Source organism: Festucalex cinctus, chromosome 9 (genome assembly GCF_051991245.1).
Source record: "Festucalex cinctus isolate MCC-2025b chromosome 9, RoL_Fcin_1.0, whole genome shotgun sequence".
Classification (NCBI taxonomy): domain Eukaryota; kingdom Metazoa; phylum Chordata; class Actinopteri; order Syngnathiformes; family Syngnathidae; genus Festucalex; species Festucalex cinctus.
The window spans coordinates 29,889,063-29,913,859 of NC_135419.1; the positions used below are offsets into that span (position 1 = coordinate 29,889,063).

Here is a 24,797-nt window from a genome sequence, read left to right on the forward strand (position 1 = left end):
ACGTGCAGCTGAGTTCTGAAGGAGCTGTAGGACTGAAATATTCTTTTTTGGGAAGACCAGAGAGCAGGGAATTACAATAATCTGAACGACAAGAAATAAAAGCATGCATCAGCACCTCCGTGTTGGCCTGTGAGAGAAACGGGCGGACTCTGGCAATATTCTTAAGATGGTAAAAACCGATCTTGGCTACATTTTTAATATGAGGATTAAAAGTAAGCTCAGAGTCAAAAATGACGCCCAAATTCTTTACACATTGCGTGGGTTTAAAATCTTGTAGTTTAGGTCAAAGTTTCTCTCTCTGACCTTCAGGACCGATGACTAAAACCTCTGTTTTGTCCTGGTTGAGCTGCAGGAAATTTTCTACCATCCATGACTTAATGTCTAAAATACAATTTAAAAGGGTATCAATAGGCCCCATGTCATCAGGTGACACGGCGATATACAGCTGTGTATCGTCAGCGTAACTGTGGAAGTTGACGCCGTGTCTCCTGATGACTTCCCCAAGGGGAAGCATGTAAAGATTAAAAAGTAATGGGCCTAAGATGGAACCTTGGGGAACCCCACATTTAATTTCATGGGTTCCAGAGGAACATGTATCCATACTTACAAAGAAATATCGGTGTGTGCGATAGGAATAAAACCAGTTAAAAACTGTACCAGAGATGCCCACCAGGCTTCTAAGTCTGTTTAATAAAATGTGGTGATCTACTGTATCAAAGGCAGCACTTAAATCCAGTAGCACCAAGACTGTAAGCTTTTTCATGTCTTCATTACACCTGATATCATTTAAAATCTTTAAAAGGGCAGTCTCGGTACTGTGGTTCATCCTAAAACCAGACTGATATTTCTCTAAAATATTATTTGTATCTAAAAATGAATTTAATTGAATAAAAACATTTTTTTCTAAAATCTTACTTAAAAAGGGTAAGTTGGATATAGGTCGATAACTATTAAAACTGCTGGGGTCCAGATTGCTTTTCTTCAGAAGGGGCTTCACCACCGCCGTTTTAAAGGCGGCAGGAATGACACCCGTCTGAAGAGAGCAATTGACTATATTTAAAATCTGTTCCTCAAAAAATCCATAAAATGTCTTAAAAAGTGATATGGGAATCGGATCTAAAAGGCAGGTTGTTGGGTTGACCTGGGAGAAAACTCGACCAAGTGTCCTTGCATCAACCACGGTAAAACTTTCCAGTGTTTCCTCAGGTAAAAGTGACTGTCCATATTTATTAAAAGTTATATTTTGATCAACTAAAAGACTGGACCTAATGCCATCAATTTTACTTCTGAAGTGGTCTGCAAAGCCATCACAGAGAGTGTTTGATGGAGTCTGTGATGGCTTTTTAAAATCAGGATTGGTTAAAAGATCGAAAGTGGAGAAAATAAATTTAGGATCTTTTGAATGAACTGCGATTAAATTTGAGAAATAAGATATTCTTGCCTGTTTGACTGTTTTATTGTAGGGTTTAAGTTGTTCACGTAATATTTCATAATGTATTGAAAGTTTAGTTTTTCTCCACCTCCTTTCAGCACACCTGCATTTTCGTTTTGATTTTTTAATCTCGTCATTTCTCCACGGGGGAATAGTCTTTAATTTTATAGTTTTGGTTAAAAGTGGAGCTACTTCATCCAAAGTTGTTCTTAAGTTCTTATTAAAATTATCAACAATAAAATCACATGAAGCAGGTAGAAAGTCTGCAGGGATTCTCTTAACTCTTTGACCGCCATAAACGTTTAAAGACGTTGAGTATAATCCTAGGATTGGCCGCCATAGACGTTAATTGACGTCTACTATGTTTTTTTATGGAAACGGGTGGAGGAAAGCCTTGGGCAGCTGTGCTCCAAGTATCAAGCCGATCGGGTTACTATAATGAGTATTCCTGGCCACTAGATGGCTGTGATGAGTCTTTTGGACAAGATCGGGTAGGAGACAACAGTAGAAGAAGAGAGGCTGAGCTAGAGTGTTGAGGGGGAGAGAATGGCTAACTTGGCTAAGGGAGTCAAAAAGGCTACAGATGGCAATCAGCTCACGCTTGATCCTTATTTTCAAAGCTCAAAAGCATCGACCAGTGCTCAAGAGCACAGTGATGACGGGGTTAAGTCATAGTTGAAGCGGTGACGCGGCCGTTTCGACCACGTCCTAAGGCCCCACCGGCTAGCGATGCTAATAACGTCCTAAGGCCCCACCGGCTAGCGATGCTAACACCGGAGAAAAGTGGTGCACAACCGAGCACGTCTGCACAGATGACGTTTCATCGGACGATGACGACTACTATGGGTCCGATGCAAGACAGTCTTGGACAGTCTTCCAAAGAACGTGAAGGTAAGCGCTAACATGCTAAGGGATTGCTAGTAAGATTACTTTCCTAACTTTCTCGGGCGATCTGCTAGCAGCGTGTGTAAATGTGCTGATATACACTAAAACATCTATTACCTATACAAACGTGAATGTATATTTTATAGATCGTGCTCACAGCAACGTCCGACCGCTGGTTCTACGACAAAGAAAGGTAAAAAAAAAAAAGTTTTCAATACACCGCAACAATAAAAGGAAAGTCTTTCGATAGTATTGTAATTGTATGTTTCTTTCAGCTCCTACCCAAAGTGACCCTTCTCACATTGAGCAGAACAAAGGTAAAAAAAAAAAAAAAAAAAAAAGATTCTCCACAGCACTAATAAAATATTTGATGGTAAACGTCTTCTATAATTTACAGAATGTGCATCAACCAATACATCCAAGAAAAAAAGGTAAACATGCACACACACACACACATTGTATCACAGTGCTCTAAAATAATATATGATATTGAAATGTATATTTGCAGATCCCAAAGTCTGGCTGGCATGAAGTTGATGAATTCGGCTGGCAGCCAACCATCTTCCCCTTTGCTGCAAAACCAGGACCAAGGGATGCTGCAGCAGAGCTGAATTCCCAACTGCCAGCTGACATCCTGGAGCTCTTCATCACGGATGAACTTCTCCAGCATATCGTTCATCATACCAACCTCTACGCAAATCAGTCCATGCAGAAGCAGACTGACAAAAACTGTGATGCAAATCCTGCTGCATCCCCCTAGCACGCACGGGATTACTCCACAATATATCACACAAAAAGAAAAATTGTGTCGTTGAAACATCCACACAATTGTAAATGGTAACACGTACACACACACCACACATGCGCAGTTGCGCACGTGTAAATAGTTTGCAAAGAATTTTCCAAATTGTTTGTTCGGATTGCTACTGTTGCATGTAAATAAACTGTTATTTTGCAATCAAAAAACACTTTTTTATTGTTGGGGTAGTGTTTTATAGAAGTTTAGGTGTTTGTAGAATCCCTCATGCAAAAAAAAAAAAGCCAAATTCACTAGAGTGCATGAAATAACATTGTTTCACAAAAAGCTTGATTTCTCCGTATTTTGGAAGAAAATAGAGGATTTGGGTGAAACAAAGCTGTTTTCTATTGTTGATTACTGAAGATCTGAATAAGGTAGAAACAAACTTGATTTTTTTAGATGAAAGATGAGACTTCAATCTTTCATTTGGTAGTATCCGCGTTTCCATAGTCCTAACACAACATTTTCTGTGGAGCTTGAAAGATCGGTAAAATTCTGTAAATCAGCTGGCAGTATGGGGTTACCTTTTCCGAAAATGGCTGGCAGTCAAAGAGTTAAGATTCTCAATAAAATATGCAGCCACCTCAGAAGTTAGGTAGCGTTTCCTCACTGTTCTCACCGGGGCATCCTGATGATTACAACTGGCGATGTTAAAAAATACACAATAGTGGTCGGACACAGCCAGGTCAACAACAGAGGACACACCAATGGACAGGCCATAGGTTATCACCAAGTCCAAAGTGTGTCCTCTGTTGTGAGTCGGCTGTGTGACATGCTGTTTAAAATCAAGACAGTTTAAAAGGTTTAAAAATTCTCTGGACAATGGGTCCGAGATATTATCAACGTGGACATTAAAATCGCCAGTTACTAAAATTCTATTATAAGTAGTAAGTAAAATCGATAGGAACTCTGAAAACTCACTAATAAAAGAAGTAGAATGATGGGGAGGTCTATAAACTAAAACACAGAGAATAGGAGGATCGCTACAAACAAAAGCATGATACTCAAATGATAGATAAGTATTAAAAGTAACTTCCCTTGAAGCTAAAGTGACTTTAAAAATGGATGCAGTCCCACCTCCACGTTTACCATCCCTGTTAGAAAATAAAAAGTTAAAATTGGATGGGCAAGCCTCGGTGAGAACAACTGGGGCATCTGTGCCGAGCTATGTCTCTGATAGAAGAATACCTTCTAGGTTGTTGTCTAAGATCAGGTCATTTATAATAAAAGTTTTGTTTAAAAGAGAGCGCACGTTCAGCACAGCCAATTTAATGTTTGTGCCGAATGTGCGCTCATAGTCACAATTAAAAGAAGTGTTTACATATAAAAGATTATTAATGTTAAAACAGTTTTGTTTGTGTGTGGGGGGGAAAGCGTCTGCCTGTGATAGTAGAAATTGGGAAACTGTTACCTGTATGCATTCTAACTGTAGTGACTGTACTAATTGTAGGAATTGGATACAGAACTTCAGACACGTAATACGTAATTAATGCAACATTCTTCTGTGATTAATTAATCTATTAACGCTTTAACTTTGACAGCCCTAATTTGGGCACAAAATTTATACATTACAGATTTTATCTTGGGTTGTACCTCACTATTTTGTGGGAATATTTTGTGGAAATGTATTTTCAGTGATTATTATACACCCCCCACCTCCCTGCCCACCCACGCCGACCCTCACACACTCCCGGATTTACTGTATTCTTTATTTATGCTGCTATTTTTAGGGCCCGAGCAGCGGCAGCGGCGGTGCCGCTGCGAGGCCCTATTGTTTTTCAAGGAATTCTTATTAGGGCCCGAGCAGCGACCGCTGCGAGGTCCCTATTGTTCCTGAAGGAATTATTATTAGGGCCCGAGCAGCGGCGGCACCAGCGGCGGTGCCGCTGCGAGGCCCTATTGTTTTTGTAGGAATTCTTCTTCTTCTTATTAGGGCCCGAGCAGCGACCGCTGCGAGGTCCCTATTGTTTTTCAAGGAATTCTTATTATTCTTCTTTTTATTTGTTATTATTCTTTTCCGCAAACAATCACATTTTTGAGACACTAAACGTGAACGAAAACTCACCAAACTTTACACACACACACGCCTGGCGAAAAATTTGATATTTTAAAGTCGCCATAGGTGATAACAGAAAAATGGCTCCATAGCGCCACCTACATAGGTTAAACAGATCCCTGGCCCGCTACGATTGTCCGACGGCTATGAAAATTGTGTGGCACCTGTAGCACATCCAGATGAACAAAAACCTCTTTGATGTGTGTACCCTAAAATAGACAGGAAGTGAGATATGAGTATTTAAATGTCCAATTTTGGCCAATTTTTGCACATTTACAGGGGTCATACTTTTGCCTGCTTCTCCTACACGGTTAATCCAATTGACTTCAAACTTGGGATGTACCATCTCAAGACCTGGGACAACACCATGGTAAAAAATCTAAAGTTTTCGACATACTATATGACGGCGGTGGGGCATCAAATTTAGAGTTTCAAAACTCTTACTAAACGTAGTATTGCCGGTTGTATGTTTAACCTAGAGCTACGAAAATTGGTACACATATGTAACAGACTATGACCTACAAAAAAGTCTGTTGGTGCCATATGCTAAACCCAACAGGAAGTCCGCCAGAGGCGGGGCATCAAATTTGGAGTTTCAAAATTCTTACTTAATGAAGCATTCCCGGCTGTACGTTTCACCTAGAGTTACCAAAATTTAAAGACATATGTAACAGCCCTCAAGGTACAAAAAACTCTTTTTGAACCATATGCTAAACCTAACAGAAAGTCCACCATTTTGATTTACTTTGGAACGTGTTCCCATTTTTTTGGCCATTTCATAGGGGTCCTATTTTAACGAACTCCTCTTACAGAGTTTATCCGATCATCTTCAAACTTGGTGTGATTCATCTTAAGATGTTGAAGATGAAAAGTTATTGAAAGTTTTTTATTTCGTCACACGCTGTTATCGTGGCATGCACTTTTTGCAAAGGAAAAAAATCCTTCTTAATGAAGCATTCCCAGTTGTACGAAGCAGCTAGAGCGACGAAAAATTGTAGACATATGTAACAGCCCAGGATGTACAAAAATGTCTCTTGGTGCCATGTGCTAAACGCAACAGGAAGTCCCCCAGGGGCCGGGCATCACATTTTGAGCTAAAAAACTCCTCTTTAACGAAGCATTCCCGGTTGTACGTTTCACCTAGCGCTATGATAATTTGCAGGCATACATAAGAGCCCACAATGTACAAAAAAGTCTCTTGGAACCATGTGCTAAACCAAACAGGAAGTCCGCCATTTTGATTTATGATGGGATTTGTTGCCATTTTTTGTGGCCTTTTTCAGGGGTCATATTTTAACGAACCCCTCCTACAAAATTTATCCGACTGTCTTCAGACTTGGTATGTTTCATCTTAAGATGTTTAAGATGCAAAGTAATCGAAAGTTTTTTATTTTGTCACACGCTGTTGCCATAGCAATGCATTGGAATTGCACACCATATTTTGCGTTTTGATTAAACAGACAAAGCATTCCCGGTTGTACGTTTCACCTAAAGCTATGATAATTTGCAGGCAAACATAAGAGCTCAGGATGTACAAAAAAGTCTCTTGGAGCCATATGCTAAACCAATCAGGAAGTCCACCATTTTGCTTTACATTGGGATTTGTAGCCATCTTTTGTGGCCTTTTTTAGGGGTCATATTTTAACGAACTCCTCCTACAAAATTTATCCGACTGTCTTTAAACTTGGTGTGCTTCATCTTAAGATGTTTAAGATGCAAAGTTATCGAAAGTTATTTATTTTGTCGCACGCCGTTGTCATGGCGATGCATTGTTTGCCAAGTAAAATGCTGCTTTTTTTTTTGGTCTAAACATGTGCAAAAACTCATGAAACTTTACACACACATCAGGCTTGTCATCAGCATGAATATTTTAGAGATTTCTTATTCAATTTGCAATAAATGGTTCAATAGCGCCCTCTAGACATTTTTATGAAGCTTTTGCAAATGTTTTGTGTTTTATGATTCAGCTAGATTTGTAAAAATTGGGATACCTATCAGCCTAAGACTTACAAAAAGGTTTCTAAAGCCATATGCTGAATCAAAAAGGAAGTCTGCCATTTTGATTTACTTTGGTATTTGTAGCAATTTTTTGGGGCCTTTTATAGGGGTCATATTTTCAACAGAACTTATCAGATCGTCTTCATTCTTTGGCGTGTTTCATCTTAAGATATTTAAGATGAAAAGTTATTGAATTTTTTTATTTTGTCACACGCCTTTGCTGTAGCCATGCATTGTTTGTGAAGAAAAATGCTTTTTTGAGAGTCTAAATATGGGTGAAAACTCACAAAACTTTGCACACACACCAGACCTATCTGGAACATGAATATTTTATTTAGAGATTTGTTGTGCAATTTGTAATAAATGGCTCAATAGCGCCCTCTAGACATTTTTATGAAGTCTTTCCGATTATATGATTCAGCTAGATGTGTGAATATTGGCAGGCATGCCGAATATATTCAAAAAGTATTCTATATAGCCATGTGCCAATCCATTTTGATTTTATTTTGTTAATTGTGCATCGTTTTTGGCCTTTCCATGAAACTTTAAAAACACAAAGCATGGCAAAAACGTTTACAATTTAGATGGTTTCCTATTTGACAGTACCCCAACATGCCAGTACCCCGACGTGCAAATACCCCAACGTGGCCCGGGTTGCGAGGGCCCTTTATAGCTGCTCGCAGCTCTAGTTATTATTATTATTCTCTGCAAACAATCGCATTTTTGAGACACTAAACGTGAACGAAAACTCACCAAACTTTACACGCACGTCAGGCCTGGCGAAAAATTTGATATTTTAAAGCCGCCATACATGATAACAGAAAAATGGCTCTGTAGCGCCACCTACATAGGTTTAACGGACCCCTGTCCCGCTACGATTGTCCTACTGCTACGAAAATTGTGTGGCACCTGTAGCACATCCCGATGAACAAAAACCTCTTTGATGTGTGTACCTTAAAATAGACAGAAAGTGAGGTATGATCATCTGAATGTCCAATTTTGGCCCAGTTTTGCACATTTACATGGATCATACTATTGCCCGCTTCTCCTACACGGTTTACCCGATTGACTTCAAACTTGGGCTGTACCATCTCAACACCTGGGACAACATCATGGTAAAAAATCAAAAAATTTTGACCTACTATATGACGGGGGTGAGGCATCAAATTTAGAGTTTCAAAACTCTTACTAAACGTAGTATTGCCGGTTGTACGTTTAACCTAGAGCTACGAAAATTGGTACACATATGTAACAGACTATGATCTACAAAAAAGTCTGTTGGTGCCATATGCTAAACCCAACAGGAAGTCCGCCAGAGGCGGGGCATCAAATTTTGCGTTTCAAAATTCTTACTTAAAGAAGCATTCCCGGCTGTACGTTTCACCTAGAGTTACCAAAATTTGAAGACATATGTAACAGCCCTCAAGGTACAAAAAACTCTTTTTGAACCATATGCTAAACCTAACAGGAGGTCCACCATTTTGATTTACTTTGGAACGTGTTGCCATTTTTTTGGCCATTTCATAGGGGTCTTATTTTAACGAACTCCTCCTGCACTGTGTATCCGATCATCTTCAAACTTGGTGTGATTCATCTTAAGATGTTGAAGATGAAAAGTTATTGAAAGCTTTTCATTTCGTCGCACGCTGTTGTCGTGGCATGCACTTTTTGCAAAGGAAGAAAATCCTTCTTAATGAAGCATTCCCAGTTGTACGAAGCAGCTAGCGCGACGAAAATTTGTAAACATATGTAACAGCCCAAGATGGACAAAAAAAGTCTCTTGGTGCCCTGTGCTAAACCCAACAGGAAGTCCCCTAGGGCCCGTGCATCACATTTTGAGCTAAAAAACTCCTCTTTAACAAAGCATGCCCGGCTGTACGTTTTACCGAGAGTTACCAAAATTTGAAGAGGTATGTAACAGCCCTCGAGGTACAAAAAACTCTTTTTGAACCATTTGCTAAACCTAACAGGAAGTCCGCCATTTTGATTTACTTTGGAACGCATTGCCATTTTTTTGGCCATTTCATAGGGGTCTTATTTTAACGAACCCCTCCTTCAGAGTTTATCCGATCATCTTCAAACTTGGTGTGATTCATCTTCAGATGTTGAAGATGAAAAGTTATTGAAAGCTTTTTATTTCGTCGCACGCTGTTGTCGTGGCATGCACTGTTTGCAAAGGAAAAAAATCCTTCTTAATGAAGCATTCCCACTTGTACGAAGCAGCTAGAGCTACGAAAATTTGGAGACATATGTAACAGCCCACAATGTACAAAAAAAGTCTTTGAGTGCCATGTGCTAAACCAAACAGGAAGTCCGCCATTTTGATTTACGTTGGGATTTGTAGCCATTTTTTGTGGCCTTTTTTAGGGATAATATTTTAATGAACTCCTACAAAATTCATCCGACCGTCTTCAAACTTGGTGTCTTTCATCTTAAGATGTTTAAGATGCAAAGTTATCGAAAGTTTTTTAGTTTGTCGCACGCTGTTGCCATGGCGATGCATTGTTTGCCAAGTAAAGTGCTGCTTATTTTTTTTTGTCTATACGTGTGAAAACTCATGAAACTTTGCACACACAACAGACTTGTAATGAACATGAATTTTTAGAGATTTCTTGTGCAATTTGCAATAAATCGCGCCCTCTAGACATTTTTATGGAGCATTTCCGATTGTATGATTCAAGCGCTATATAACTAATGACTTGACCTAGATTTGTGCAAACTGGGAGGCATACCTATTAACCTAAGACCTCCAAAAAGTATTCTGTAGCCGTATGCTAAACCTAAAAGGAAGTCCGCCATTTTGAATTTATTTTGGGAATTGCTCACCATCTTTGGCCTTTTGATAAAACTTTGTACACACAAGGTTTGTCAAAAACATTTTAGATGGTCCTTGTCCTATTTGACAGTACCCCAACATGCCACTACCCCGACGTGCAAGTACCCCAACGTGGCCCAGGTTGCGAGGGCCCTTTATAGCTGCTCGCAGCTCTAGTTCTTCTTCTTCTTTATTCTCCGCAAACGATCACGATTTTGGGTACCTAAACATTCACGAAAACTCACCGAACTTTGCACACTCCTCAGGCCCGGCGAAAAATTTGATATTATGAAGTCGTCATAACAACGCGACTCTATAGCGCCCCCTACCGTAGAAAAATAAAAACCAAGCCCGGCACGTTTGAGCTAGAGCAACGAAAATTGGCAGGCACGTGTAGTCTAAAAAAGTCTATTGGGACCATGTAGCTAAAATGTACAGGAAATGAGCTATGAATTTTTTAATGTCCAATTTTGGCCTATTTTGGCACATTCACTGTGGCCATGCTTTTTCCCCCTCTGCAAACATTTTTCATCCAATTGACTTCAAACTTGGCATTTATCATCTCAAGAATTGAGAGAACAACTGGGCAAAAAGTCTTGCCTTTTCGAAATACTATATGATGGGGGCGGGGCATCAAATATTGCCTTTAAAATTTCATTTGTCCAGAAAGAGCAAATGCTTCATAACTCCCATGTTCAAGCTCCAAAAAATCTCAAACTTCTCAGGCAATGTAATAGTCACGGCCTGTAAACATCTATATGATAAAATTCAGTTATACATATAGCGCCACCTTGTGGTAACAATAAATGTCATACTTTACCTTTTTGGCTACTGCGCTGAGCTCGTTGAAGGGATCCAGTTGAAAATTGGTCAGAAAAGCCTTAAGATGTTGATCATGCCCCACACCGAATATTGTAACTTTTCGCCAAAGGGCGTGGCCGCTACGGTGCCGCAAAGTCTAAAGATTTTTCGTGACAATAAAAGCTGCATTAACTTGACCGAGATGATCCTATCTTCTCAAAATTTCACACATTTGATGAGAGTCCAGCCCTAAAGACAGTTATGAACTTATATTTCATCTTACTGATAGCGCCACCTAGTGGCAATTTTTTTTCATACGAATTTTCTTCTACGTTTTTCTCCAAACACGTTAACTGGACCTACCTCATATTTGCTCAGATGAGGGTTTCGGCCTTCATGATGTCACAACACGAAGTTTGTGAGTTTTCGCGAATCGCTGTGGGCGTGGCTAAGCACTGTTCGCCAAGAAAACAACGCCAGTGTTGAGGGTCTAAACATGCGCAGAAACTCATGAAAATTGGCACACACATCTGGCCTGGTGAAATGAACAATATTTTATTGTTGATTGTGCTATTTTTACAAAAATGAGTAAATAGCGCCCCCTAGAAATTTTTAACGAAGCAGCCCCGGTTGTATGTTAAAGCAAGATCTACGAAAATTTTTAGGAGTATGAGGGAGCCAAGACCTACAAAAAAGTCTCTTGGACCCATATGCTAAAATGAACAGGAAGTGAGCTACGAATTTTTGAATGTCCCATTTTTTACGATTTTTGCACATTTTCAGGGGGCATACTTTTGCCCACTTCTCCTACACGTTTCATCCGACTGACTTAAGACTTGACCTGGATCATGTCAAGACCTGAGCCAACAACAAACAGAAAAATCTTGACTTTTGGAAATACTATATGATGAGGGCGGGGCATCAAAATTTGTGTTTCGCACTGAAAAAGGATATGCTTAATAACTCCCCGATACATGCTCCAAAAAATCCCAAACTTGACATGTATGTTTATCGTCAAGGCCTGAAGGTATCTCTATGACAACATTCAGTTATATATGCAGCGCCACCTCGCCCTTGAGGCATGAAAAAAAAAAATACCCCACTTACGGTATTTTTACAAAAATTGTAAACTCATTCTCAGTGTGATAACTAAGTCATTTATGAATATTCTTTTACTTTCCACCACTAAATATGTTCACTGGCATCAGACCCATCCAAACATATGTACTTTTTTATTTAGTTTCATTTTTTTTGATCGCCTCTATGGACAACAAAAGCAACATTGTGCACTGAGTACGAGCGATGATCTGTAAATGTACTTTTGCAAAAAATACCAATCAGGGCAACTCATTGCCTAAAAATAAAAAAAAGACGCTGATTTTTGCAGATCTTAACAATCACCAAAACCCATTGAGCTTGACACACTCATCACACCTGGCAAAAAAAATAAATAAAAAATCCAAATCCAAATGTAAAGGTTTATCATGGCATTGTCAAAGAAATTCTGCTTCCAATGTGCCAGTACCCCAACGTGCAAGTACCCCAACGTGGCCCGGGCTGCGAGGGCCCTTTATAGCTACTCGCAGCTCTAGTTATTATTATTATTTATTATATTTATTATATTTAGGCCGGGAACTGTGTGGTGGCTTCGTTATGGCTCAGTAGAAGTGCAGCTCGCCCCCCCAAAAAAAAAAAATTTAAAATAAAATAATACGTTTTTTTTCCCTTTCTTTTAAAAGTAAAGAAATTGGGGCGCTCGTGAGCAAGTCATTGAGTAGGAAACATTTTTCAGAGCTCCTGCATATCCAGAAATAATTTTCATTAAATCAGGCAAATATACATAGGCTATGATCCAATCCAGAACTTGCCTAAGACAATTTAAGGACATGAGTGACCAAACCGCAAGTAAAGCTACAAACTAAATGGCGGAAAAGCTTAAAAAAACCAATATAATGGTCAAACACATGGAGGGAATTTATATGGAAGGTAATTACCAGATTTTTTTTAGAACACCAAAAATAACAGCCAAAATGGGGACAACACATAGTAGCTTATGTTGGAGGAGATGTGGCACAAATGTTGCCAACCACAAACACTTTTTCTGGTCATGTTCCATATTGGACATATTCTGGAAAGATGTTTTTGATGCTCTTGAAGTTGTTTTTAAGCAGAATATTATTCCACAAAGCCATGTAACAGCACTACTAGGAGTGACACCGGAGGGTATGAGCAGAGATGCAAAATATCTCTTGAACATACTGCTCACGGCAGGTTGAAATGTGTGGCTATCCGGTGGTTGAAGCGGCTCCCCCCACATATAATGTATGGCTTCAGAAAATATGGGACTTTTATTAGATGGAGCAAATTACATACTCATTGAGTCTCCAAAAAACTATATTTACCAAATGCTGGGAACCCATCATGCCCTTATACAATGAATAACCTACCTATGTCAGCTAACATGTAACATGTTACATATTGGATAGTAAACAACTGCACAATATGGTCATGACACTAAGCATTCAGAGTGGACTGTTTTTTTTTTTTTCTTCTCCTCCTTCCTCCCTCCCCTTTTTTGTATGGTTGTAATGGAACTGCCAATATCTTCCATTTTTCTTCATTTGGTTATTGTATAAAGATAGAACATTATGCATGACTGTACAATGTGAATGCACATGTAAGTAAAAGGAAATGTATGTGGTTGATAATAATTGTTAAAAGCAAAAAAAAGAAAAAGAAAAAGTAAAGAAATTCAACTATTGCAAGTGCGTGTGGATTGGAATGTAACACCCGCAAAAAGTCCAGGAACACTGTATATTAAACATACACTTAGGATAAATATTTTTGTAAATGTACTTTGTTTTTTTTCTGTTTGACAGATGACAGGTATAGAAGTTATGGTTGGCAGCAGCAGTGGTCGCTGTGTGTTTCTGAGATGGAGAGGGGCAGGTGGAGACGCAGCGACAACCCATGAGTTCCTGCAGTCTAACGACTCACCACTTTGGCCTGTTGCTGAGGAAGACTTGGCTTGGGATTGCATGACCATCCTACAAAATACCATGTGAGAAGTTTGATTTCCTTCCTTAATAAAGTCTTAAATCCACACTATGCCATGTACTGATTTTAAATATTTGTTGTGATTTGTGTTTCAATTGCTGTAATGTATTGTCCAGGATAATGTCGAGGGTTCCAAAGATCTATGTAGAGCTGAGTCATCAGCCTCCTGCTCTCAGCAATGAAATGTACTGTATTCACTGTACTGTCCAATCACTGGAAGAGGGTGTAGCCAAAGATGTGAAACTGACTGCAGGACTCAAGCCAGGTAATGTTATCCATAATACGTTGCATTGCTAACTCAACTTAGGCTTGATCACACTGCAGGCAAATGTGACCCAAATCTGATTTGTGACCTGCATCTGTTTTTTTTTTTTTTTTTGACAGAACGGCTCAATTCCGTTTTATTATTTATTTATTTATTTATTTATTTATTTATTTATTTATTTATTTATTTATTTATTTTCAACTCCGACCTGGGTCATTTTCATTTGTGGTCCTAGATAGGATATGTATCTGTTTTTTTGTAATGCGACCTCTGACTGAATGGCCAGGTCACATGTATCCGACCTATACTATATGTGACCTGGCTTTGCAAAAGTGTCCTCATATATCAAAAAAAAAAAAAATCTAAATTTAGATATTCATATATTCAACTTTTACACTAATTCCCTTTGAAATAATATATAATACATGGACGTACCTAAAAAATTGAGAAAGTTACAGCAAAGTTACAGCAATTTGAATGTTGCCAGGTTGAAATCCCTAGTTTTGAGAAAAACGGGTTTCAAGTTTTGGTCCTTGCATCTTTCAAATGTCCATAGCAACCTTAGGGAAAATATATTGACCCCAAATTTTCAGGAACTGTGAAAAGTTCACTGGAAAGTCATTTCCAATAGCAGGCAAGGACATAATCCGAGATTTGAACCCTTTAAAAGTTTAGAAAGTTTGACCTCTCAACAGATTAACCTATTTAAGACGGAAGTGCATTCTCACACTCTCTAATGCTCTTCTACCTTTAAAGCCGGGAGAGCTGATACGCCATTTTGTTTTGTTTTGACCAATTCTTGGTCTCTTAACCGATGAAATACATCAGAATATATACATGTGTGACATGGGCCTCGTAGCATGTTTTGGAATTTGATCTGAGCATTCACAGCTGACAGATTCACGGGAGTTATGCAATGAATAAACGCGATTGATGACGTGTGGGAGGACTTCGAAACAGTGTAACCAGTCGACAATGACATATTGTTAAGAAATATGTCTGTAGACAATGAGGATGTTGAAAAGTCTGACAGCTTTTTAACGGAATGGATGATGAAAATTACCACTTGATTCCCCGAGGTTATGACAACTGCAGCTCCAGTGTTGAAGGTAAATATACCCACAGATGTGACACAGTTGTTTGATGCTTTTTAAAAACATATATTCTTAACGTTTTTAATAATTAACTTGTTAAGTTTGTGTGAACGACACAGAATTATGTTTCGATCTGCTTCAGGAGCTGAAATATCAATTGTTTTGTAAGCATTGACAATATTGTTGAATTTCCAGGAAAACTTCTGGTTTTCGGTGGTGATTCTAAAGTCACCCATATGTTTTAGAGGCATGTTTTGGCAAGTGCTTTAGCCCTTAATGTGTTCAATCAACCTTAACTTTGAAGATCACATTAAGCTTACAATTCATCTTCTGAGTCATGAGCCAAAGTTTGGTTATTAGGGCCCGAGCAGCGACCGCTGCGAGGTCCCTATTGTTTTTGTAAAAATTATTATTAGGGCCGAGCAGCGACCGCTGCGAGGTCCCTATTGTTTTTGTAAAAATTATTATTATTATTATTATTATTATTATTATTATTCTTCTTCTTTATTCTCCGCAAACAATCGCGATTTTGGGTACCTAAATATTCACGAAAACTCACCAAACTTTGCACACTCCTCAGGTCCGGCGAAAAATTTGATATTATGAAGTCGTTATAACAACGCGGCTCTATAGCGCCCCCTAGCGTAGAAAAATAAAAACCAAGCCCGACACGTTTGAGCTAGAGCAACGAAAATTGGCAGGCACGTGTAGCACCCCGAGACGCACAAAAAAGTCTATTGGGACCATGTAGCTAAAATGTACAGGAAGTGAGCTATGAATTTTTTAATGTCCAATTTTGGCCTATTTTGGCACATTCACTGTGGTCATGCTTTTTCCCCCTTTGCAAACATTTTTCATCCAATTGACTTCAAACTTGGCATTTATCATCTCAAGACCTAAGAGAACAGCTGGGCAAAACATCTTGCCTTTTCGAAATACTATACGACGGGGGCGGAGCATTAAATATTGCCTTTAAAATTTCATTTGTCCAGAAAGAGCAAATGCTTAATAACTCCCATGTTCAAGCTCCAAAAAATCTCAAACTTCTCAGGCAACGTAATAGTCACAGCCTGAAAACATCTATATGACAAAATTCAGTTATACATATAGCGCCACCTAGTGGTGACAATAAATGTCATACTTTACGTTTTTAGCTACTGCGCTGAGCTCGTTGAAGGGATCCAGTTGAAAGTTGGTCAGAAAAGCCTTAAGATGTTGATCATGCCCAACACCGAATATTGTAACTTTTCGCCAAAGGGCGTGGCCGCTACGGTGCCGCAAAATCTGAAGATTTTTCGTGACAATAAAAGCTGCATGAACTTGACCGAGATGATCCTATCTTCTCAAAATTTCACACATTTGATGAGAGTCCAGCCCTAAAGACATCTACGAACTTATATTTCATCTTACTGATAGCGCCACCTAGTGGCAATTTTTTTTCTTACGAATTTTCTTGTACATTTTTTCTCCAAACACGTTAACTGGACCAACCTCATATTTGCTCAGATGAGGGTTTCGGCCTTCATGATGTCACAACACGAAGTTTGTGAGTTTTCGCGAATCGCTGTGGGCGTGGCTAAGCACTGTTCGCCAAGAAAACAACGCCAGTTTTGAGGGTCTAAACATGCGCAGAAACTCATGAAACTTGGCACACACATCTGGCCTGGTAAAATGAACAATATTTTATTGTTGATTGTGCTATTTTTACAAAAATGACTCAATAGCGCCCCCTCGAAATTTTTAACGAAGCAGCCCCGGTTGTACGTTTAAGCAAGAACGACGAATATTTTTAGGTGTATGAGGGAGCCCAAGACCTACAAAAAAGTCTCTTGTACCCATATGCTAAAATGAACAGGAAGTGAGCTACGAATTTTTGAATGTCCCATTTTTGACGATTTTTGCACATTCACAGGGGGCAGACTTTTGCCCACTTCTCCCACACGTTTCATCCGACTGAGTTAAGACTTGGCCTGGACCATGTCAAGACCTGAGCCAACGACAGGGGGAAAAATTTTGACTTTTCGAAATACTATATGATGAGGGCGGGGCATCAAAATTTGTGTTTCGCAATGTAAAAGGATATGCTTGATAACTCCCCGGGACATGCTCCAAAAAATCCCAAACTTGACATGTATGTTTATCGTCAAGGCCTGAAGTTATCTCTATGACAACATTCAGTTATATATGCAGCGCCACCTAGCCCTTGAGGCATGAAAAACAAATACCCCACTTACGGTATTTTTACAAAAATTGTAAACTCATTCTCAGTGTGATAACTAAGTCATTTATGAATATTCTTTTACTTTCCACCACTCAAAATGTTCACTGGCATCAGACCTATCCAAACATATGTATTTTTTATTCAATTTTATTTATTTTTCATAGCCTCTATAGACGTTAAAAGCAGTTTCGTGAATGAAGGATATGTTTAATAACTCCCCGGTACATGCTTAAAAAAAATCCCAAACTTGACATGTATATTTATAGTCAAGGCCTGAAGGTATCACGATGACAAAATTCAGTTATAAATACAGCGCCACCTAGTCCTTGAGGCATAAAAAAAAACAACCCCACTTACGGTATTTTGTACAACATTTGTGAACTCATTGTAAGTGTATTACTAAGTCATTTATGAATATTCTTTTACTTTCCACTACTCAAATTGTTCACTGGCTTCACACCGATCCCAACGTATGTACGTTTCCATTTTGTTTTATTCATTTTTGATTGCCCCTTTGGACAATAAAAGTAACATTGTGCAATGAGTACAACGAGCGATGATGTGTATATACACTTTTACAAAAAAATACCAATCAGGGCAACTCATTGCCTAAAAATAAAAAAGGACGCTGATTTTTGCAGGTCTTAACAATCACCAAAACCCGTTGAGCTTGACACACACACACTGGCAAAAAAATATTCTACATGTAAACGTTTATTATGCCATTTTCAAAGAAATTTTGCTTCCAATATGCCAGTACCCCAATGTGCCAGTACCCCAACGTGCAAGTACCCCAACGTGCAAGGACCCCAACGTGGCCCGGGCTGCGAGGGCCCTTTATAGCTGCTCGCAGCTCTAGTTTTATTGTTGCTCCCTGTGGTATTTTTTGTTTAAATGAGGTTATATTAAATTTGATTGAATAATTTTGTGTGAATTACAAGATTATTTGCCATTTGGTATGGTCAGTGACAAGTTTATTGATAACTTTCATGTTGGATTGTATGTCAAATGCTTTTAGTCAAACAAAGAAAATGAAAATGTTATAATGGTTCAAAACAGCCTCCCTCCCACACCATAATACGTAAGGAACCCCCACTACCTTATTTACCAGTCATTCTATGCATCCATTTTGGGGCAGGGTGAATCACTTGAGGAGGCAGGGTTCGTATGGGTGCTTAAAAACCTTGAAATGCTTGGATTTTAATGTTGTGTTTCAAGGTTTGAAAAGTGCTTGAATTTTGGGTGAAGTGCTTCTAAATGCTTGGAGTGTTCATCATATTTCTGCGCAGTCTGACTCAATTAGTGGTGAAACGAGTACGTCTAGTACAAAAAACAAAAATTGTTTAGGGTTTTTTCCTGCCTCATGTACTCGTTTATTCAGCAATCTGCGGGAAGGGCAGCCTCTCAAACTCAACGCCGCTATGATTGCTTCCTCTGGTTAATTTCAAAATAAAAGACTTGAGTCATCGACGTCCATAAAGTGTGACTTATGATGCTTTTGTTTCAAATTTTCCACGAATGAACAAACTTCATGTGGCCGGCTTGACTTTGTTTGCTCTCATGAGAACGGTAGCTTGCTCTAGCAGCGGCCGCTGTGGCCGACCCGCTGAATGTGGGGACCAGGGGTCCACTGCGGCTTCGATGGCCCGTCAAAGAACGTCGACACGTGTAAAGGCCTCAGTATACTTCTGCTTCCCCCGCCCCCCCCCCCCCCTTCCCTGTCTGCCCTGCGGCCCCTCCCCCTCCCTCTCCCTGGGCCTGGGGCTCCCTCCCCGGCCCGGGCGTCGGGCTCCGGGGGCCGGGCGGGGGTTTGGGGCCTGCCCCGCTCCGGTATAACTCCTGGTGCCCCGGGCGGGCCCCGGTGGCTGGTGGGCTGTCCGGTAGCCCTGCTGCGCTGGCTGCCCGCCCATTGTGGTGCCGGGTGGATGAGGTGGGGGGCGGCAGGGGGTGGGGGTGCTGGGGGGCGGGCGTGCCACCTACACCCGCCGGGTTGGGTGAGGCCCCGCTGGTCGCTCCTCTTACTCACTTCACTAGCTTGCACTATACACTTTGTAAATATACACATAGGGCACACAACACATTTCTTGGTGGGGTGGGGAAGGGTGGAAACACCGTCTTCACCCTTCAACTCCCCTCCAATTTTAATGCACCTCACGTCCAAGGGGAGGGGTGAGTTGGGGCGGGGAGCCATCAGAGGGGATGGACTGCAGTGCCTGGCAGCGCTGTGGTCCCCCCCATTTGTGTCCCTGCCCCACCACTTTGTCCCTCCATTCCCTTTTTTAATGCACCACACATATACATATTCATTTTTTGGGGGGGGATACGGGTGTGTCGGAGTAGGGGAAATTTTTTCCCTCTGCTCCGACTCACCTGCTCCCAATTTTAATGCACCACACGCACACACTTGTATATACACTGGGTGGGGCCACATTCACGGTGTAAGGGTAGAGCTCGCCAGTCGGCGAGCTGGCGGACTCAGTAACAGGGTTAGGTGTCACTTGTACTCTGGCGTGACGACCGGGGCCTCTCCCCACCGGGCTCGGTGTTCTGGTGTCCCGCCTTCTCCCCTGGTGCTTCCTCCTCTGCTTCCCCCCTCCCGCCGCGGTGCAAATCTCGCGCGGCTGGAGGTGGGGTGGGCACATCTTCCCTCTCTGCGCTGCTGCCCGGTGCCGGTTTCCGGGGGGGGGGTGGGGGGTTCTCGCGGGGGGCCGGGTTCGCGGGGGGGGGGGTGGCGGCCGTCAGGGGGGGGGCGGCTTGTTTGGGGGGGGGGTGGAGGTATGGGTGGGTGGGGGGTTGGGTGCTGGGGGTCGGGGTGTGTTCGGGGGTTTGGGGGTCGGGGGTGGTGGGGCCTGGGTCGTGGTGGATGGCGGGTTTGGGTGGGGTGCGGGGGGGTCGTGGGGGGATGGGGGCTGGGGACCGGTGGGGCGCTGTGGGGGCCCGCTGGGCCTCGTTCTGCGGCCTTGGGCTCGGGGGTGTGGGCCGGGGCTGGGGCGGGGGTGTTCCGGGTGTCTGGGTCGGCTCGCTGACCGGTGTCCGCTCGGGTGGCTTGGGGGTGGCCTTGGTGCTGCCGCGGCCTGGGGATTCCGGGGGGGGGTGCTCGCTTTGCTGGACCGCGGTTGACGGCTTCTCTCTTTGGTGGTGGTCCTTATGCATGCCAGATCCGTCGCACCAGCATCTACTGAAACTCAACAGAAGTACCCTCTCCCTCCCACAGCCCCTTGAATCAGTTGGTGCTGGTGTCTGTGGTTCTCACTTTTCTTTATCTATCCTTCCCTCCTTCCTCTCTTTAGTTTTTCCTCTGGTCACTTGAGATCTTAATTTATTAGAAGTATGAGGTTTCTGGGGTTGGCATAAGACTCCGGTTTTGTAACCACGCAGGAGGGGTCTTGTTGGTGCTGGACTTCACTTTGATGGATTGGATGTACTGGCTTCTATTGATCTCACTCTGCCTTATCGATCCTTCCCTCCTTCCTCTCTTTAGTTTTTCCTCTGGGCTCTTGAGATCTCGCTAAATTTGCTGGAATTTAGAGGCTTCCGGGGTTGGCGTAAGACTTTGATTTTGTAATCATGGGGAAGGCAGGAAGTGTTTGGTCGGTGCTGGATGTCACTTTGATTTACCTTTCTTTTCTCTTTATTTCTTTTTTTTCTGACCTTTTCTCTGGTCTCCTGACCATTTAAATCTCACGACTCTGGCAAGATTCTGAAGTACCTGGTTAAGGCGAAGGGTAATGGGATATTTATAAGGTTTTAGGTGAATGAATGAGTATAAATTTATACGTATTTGCACGCACGCACACGCACGCACGCAAACGCACGCAAACGCACACACGCAAACGCACGCACGCACGCAAACGCACGCACGCAAACGCACGCACACATACACACACACACAAAAAAAAAAAAAAAAAAAAAAAGGAAAAGAGCAATGATGACAAGACGTTGAATCGGTAAGACTACCGAATGAACAATTCTGAGCTCTTCAAAAAAAAAAAAAAAAAAAAAAAAAAAAAAAGTATACTTCTGCTTGAGGCTCACGCGGAGACGTCACGGCGGAGCTCAGTTTTTTTTTTGTTTTCCGCCTCTCGTCCTAGGCACATATCCACATGCACAGCTGTGTTCTCCGAGCAGGAAGTCGATTTGCGCCGCCAAACACTTGCCTTCACGGAAACTATCTGGGCGGGGGGGTTGAGAGAGGGGAAAAAAAATAAGCCGAGTACGCCATCGAACGGACCAATCACGAGCGAGCTACGCCCCGCCATCTACGGCGTGCAAGGATTGGCGACGTGTGCACCACAGCCGGCCACGAGCTACGCGGCACTTAAAATTCATTTTATTTCAAAATGTTTTTATTGTTTTTCACACAAAAATGTCATCATGAATATTTGGAACAACCTGAATAGTAACATACATTAACACATATATCTTCCTCAATAACATTATAACACACACAGGCGCACCTATTTACAATAACCATTTCTACAATACAATTCAAAACATGTTCAAACAACAAAAAATAAGAGAAAGTAAAAAACGGAAGAAGAGAGGAAAGGAAAAGACATAGACAATAAAAGAGTGAGAGTGGGCTATTGTTCCAATGAGTTTGCATCAAATATATCACTATAGTAACCCAGGAAGGGTTGCCATATAATTTGAAATTCCTCCTTTTGCACTGTGGTTCTAATTTTTTTCCAGTTGGAGAAAGGACATGGTCTCAGTCACCCAGCGAGAGTGTTTTGGAGGTAGTGGAGATTTCCAATTTAAACGAATCAAACGGCGAGCAAGTAATGAAGAAAACGCTATCAACTGAGACTGACCCTTTGAAACTCCTTTTACCTGTACAACGCCAAATATTGCAGTGATTGGATCAGGGTCGATCCTTTTTCTACAAACGTAGGAAAATGTATCAAAAATTTCAGACCAAAACTTCTGTAAATTTGGACAGGACCAAAACATGTGTGCCAAGGATGCTGCAGCTTGTTTACAGCGGACACAATTAGGATCGATATTTGGAAAAATTTTGGCTAGTTTAGTCCTTGAATAATGCAATCAGTTAAAAACTTTACATTGTATTAGTCTATGTTTGACACAAATAGATGACATATGTATTTTATTGATGGCTCTTTGCCAAATTTCATCATTGAAGTTTAAATTCAAATCACCTTCCCACTGGGTTTTCAGGGGAAGAAGTGATGGACAATCGATGCTATGGATAATTTTAGACAACCGGGACACACCACCCGTTTGTCTAAGATTTAATGTTAGACATTTGTCGAGGGGGCTGAAATCTGGTGCAAGCGGAAATGATGAAAACTGAGTGCGAACAAAGTCACGAACCTGGAGATATCGGAAAAAATGGGATCTTGGTATATTGAGTTTTGTAATTAGTTGTTCAAAAGTCGCAAAATTGCCGTCCAAAAATTTCACACACATTTCACACCTTGTCTGGCCCAGGTTAAAAAAGCAGTATCAATCAATGATGGTTTGACACTTCTCAATCCAGGGTTTCCCTTACCCCTCCCCAGTGTCCAGAGGTGAGCCAAAAGGCACTGTGTTTTGTGTATCAACAAACCAGTGGCCTACAACTAGGCACCTTTGTTTTACAAATGCAGCCATTACCTGCCAGATTAGCGGTTTCCAGGCACACCCTGCTAAATAACGACCTCTTTGCAATTGAACTGAATATTCAATGAGGGCTTTGTCACCACATGATTGAGTGAGCAGCAGCTGCACCATGACATAATCCAATCACATATGCAGAAAAGAGGTGTAGCAGTGCCACTTATGCTCAGATCACTTCCACAATTCTTGATCAAATCTGTAATAAAACGTCAAACTTGTAAATAAAAGCATTGAAGTACTGAAAGCATTTTCTTGTTTCTAGATCTTTTTTTTTTTTTTTTTTAACAATACTTCACTTCAGATGTCAAAAATATATATTTTTATTTGTGTCTATATTTAATTGCAGCCATTTATATTTAATTGCAGCCATTTATAAGTGAAAATTTGTTTGAATCTTGTGTGTGCACAAGCAATAAATCTCAGCAAGAAATACAAAACACATTTTTTGACCTTTTCCTAAAAACAGAGGAAAAAACAATTTTCCACCGTGATCACAAAAGTAGAAATATTACTAATTGTAGCCTGTTGAACACACTCTGGTGTCATGAAAATATTTGACCCAATTCTAAAGATATCTGCCATTCCTTCACAACACACCGGTTTGGGACTAAAAAGGGCTAAACAGTCAACAGGCCTCACCTGTCTTTTTTTTTTTTTTTTTTTCTCTACACAGACAGCAGGTTAGGCTGTATATTCTACAGGACATAGGGCCAACAGAAAATGGGAAGGGATAAACCACACAATTTGGAATGACAGACTGTCTATTCTCATGTACTGTAGTAACAAGTCCTAGCAAATAAGGACAATTTTTTTGGCCAAGAAAATCCTGGCCAAAGGAAAAGGGCAATGTACCAGGTGAACTGTTGGTGTAAGAACAAGCATGCAACAGTGTGCTGTTTTGATCGATAGAATTATACATGTAGCAAATATAGAAAGGAGGTGTAACAGTGCCAATTATCGTCCGATAAACGTCCACAATTACTGATCAAATCTGTACTAAAACGTCAAACTGTGGTAAATAAAAGCATTGAAATATTGAAAGCATTTGTTGTTTCTAGACCTATTTCTACAATAATTTGAATAGTTGAAGAGCTGACTTCAGATTTCAAAAATAAGCATTTGTCTTCTCTATCACTTTATCCACATGCTTCACATATTTGTTTGTATATTTCATTGCAGCAATTTCTAAGTGAAGATTTATTTGAATCTTGTGTGTGCTACAGCAGTAAATCTCAGCAAGAAATACAAATCAAATAGTTTTGACCTTTTACGAAAAACAGAGGAGAGAACACCTTTCCATTATGATCATAACAGTGGAAATTTTATACCGTGGTGTGATTTAAAAAAATAAATAAATAAATAAATAAAATGTACACTAGTTCTAAAGAGGTCTGCCTCTTTCTCATTTTTTGGGAAGCCAAAAGATCGTTTCACTTTCGCAGTAGATTCGTACAGAGTAATTGCCACATTTACATAATAGTCTAGCAACTTGGATGGTCCCGTGGGCATGGAAATTAGAACATGCAAATTGTTGGGCTTTTAACACCTGGGCTATGATATTAGCGAAAGCTAATCCAGCCAATTGGCTGCCCTATGGCCCTAGAGGGTAGTAAAGCCAAATGGCTTAGCCTTGGCCCTAGAACTGTTGAACGCTACATTTTTAATTAGGGGGATGGATATCAAGGAATACGTAAGTTGAAAGTGTTTGCGAAATTGGGTCCAAATACGAAGGCTGGATCTAACAATTAAATTATT

At 40.8% G+C, this 24,797-nt stretch overlaps 1 protein-coding gene and 1 long non-coding RNA gene across 7 annotated transcripts in view; both read left to right on the forward strand.

Annotated features, from left to right (window-relative positions):
- Positions 1-24,797, forward strand: part of trappc11 (trafficking protein particle complex subunit 11) — a 411,517-nt gene that overhangs the window by 264,980 nt on the left and 121,740 nt on the right. For all 6 annotated transcript variants that reach the window (XR_013284891.1, XR_013284892.1, XR_013284890.1 and 3 more), the window contains 2 exons: positions 13,666-13,847; positions 13,960-14,108. Coding sequence is in view for 3 of the 6 variants with exons in the window: in XM_077531543.1 (XP_077387669.1) it covers positions 13,666-13,847; positions 13,960-14,108 (331 nt within the window). In the remaining 3 variants the exon portion in view is untranslated. The remainder of the gene's footprint in view (positions 1-13,665; positions 13,848-13,959; positions 14,109-24,797) is intronic.
- On the forward strand, positions 478-3,248 carry LOC144025874 (uncharacterized). The gene is made up of 5 exons (XR_013284977.1): positions 478-2,323; positions 2,464-2,510; positions 2,593-2,634; positions 2,715-2,748; positions 2,826-3,248. It is a non-coding gene; the product is annotated as an uncharacterized LOC144025874 (long non-coding RNA).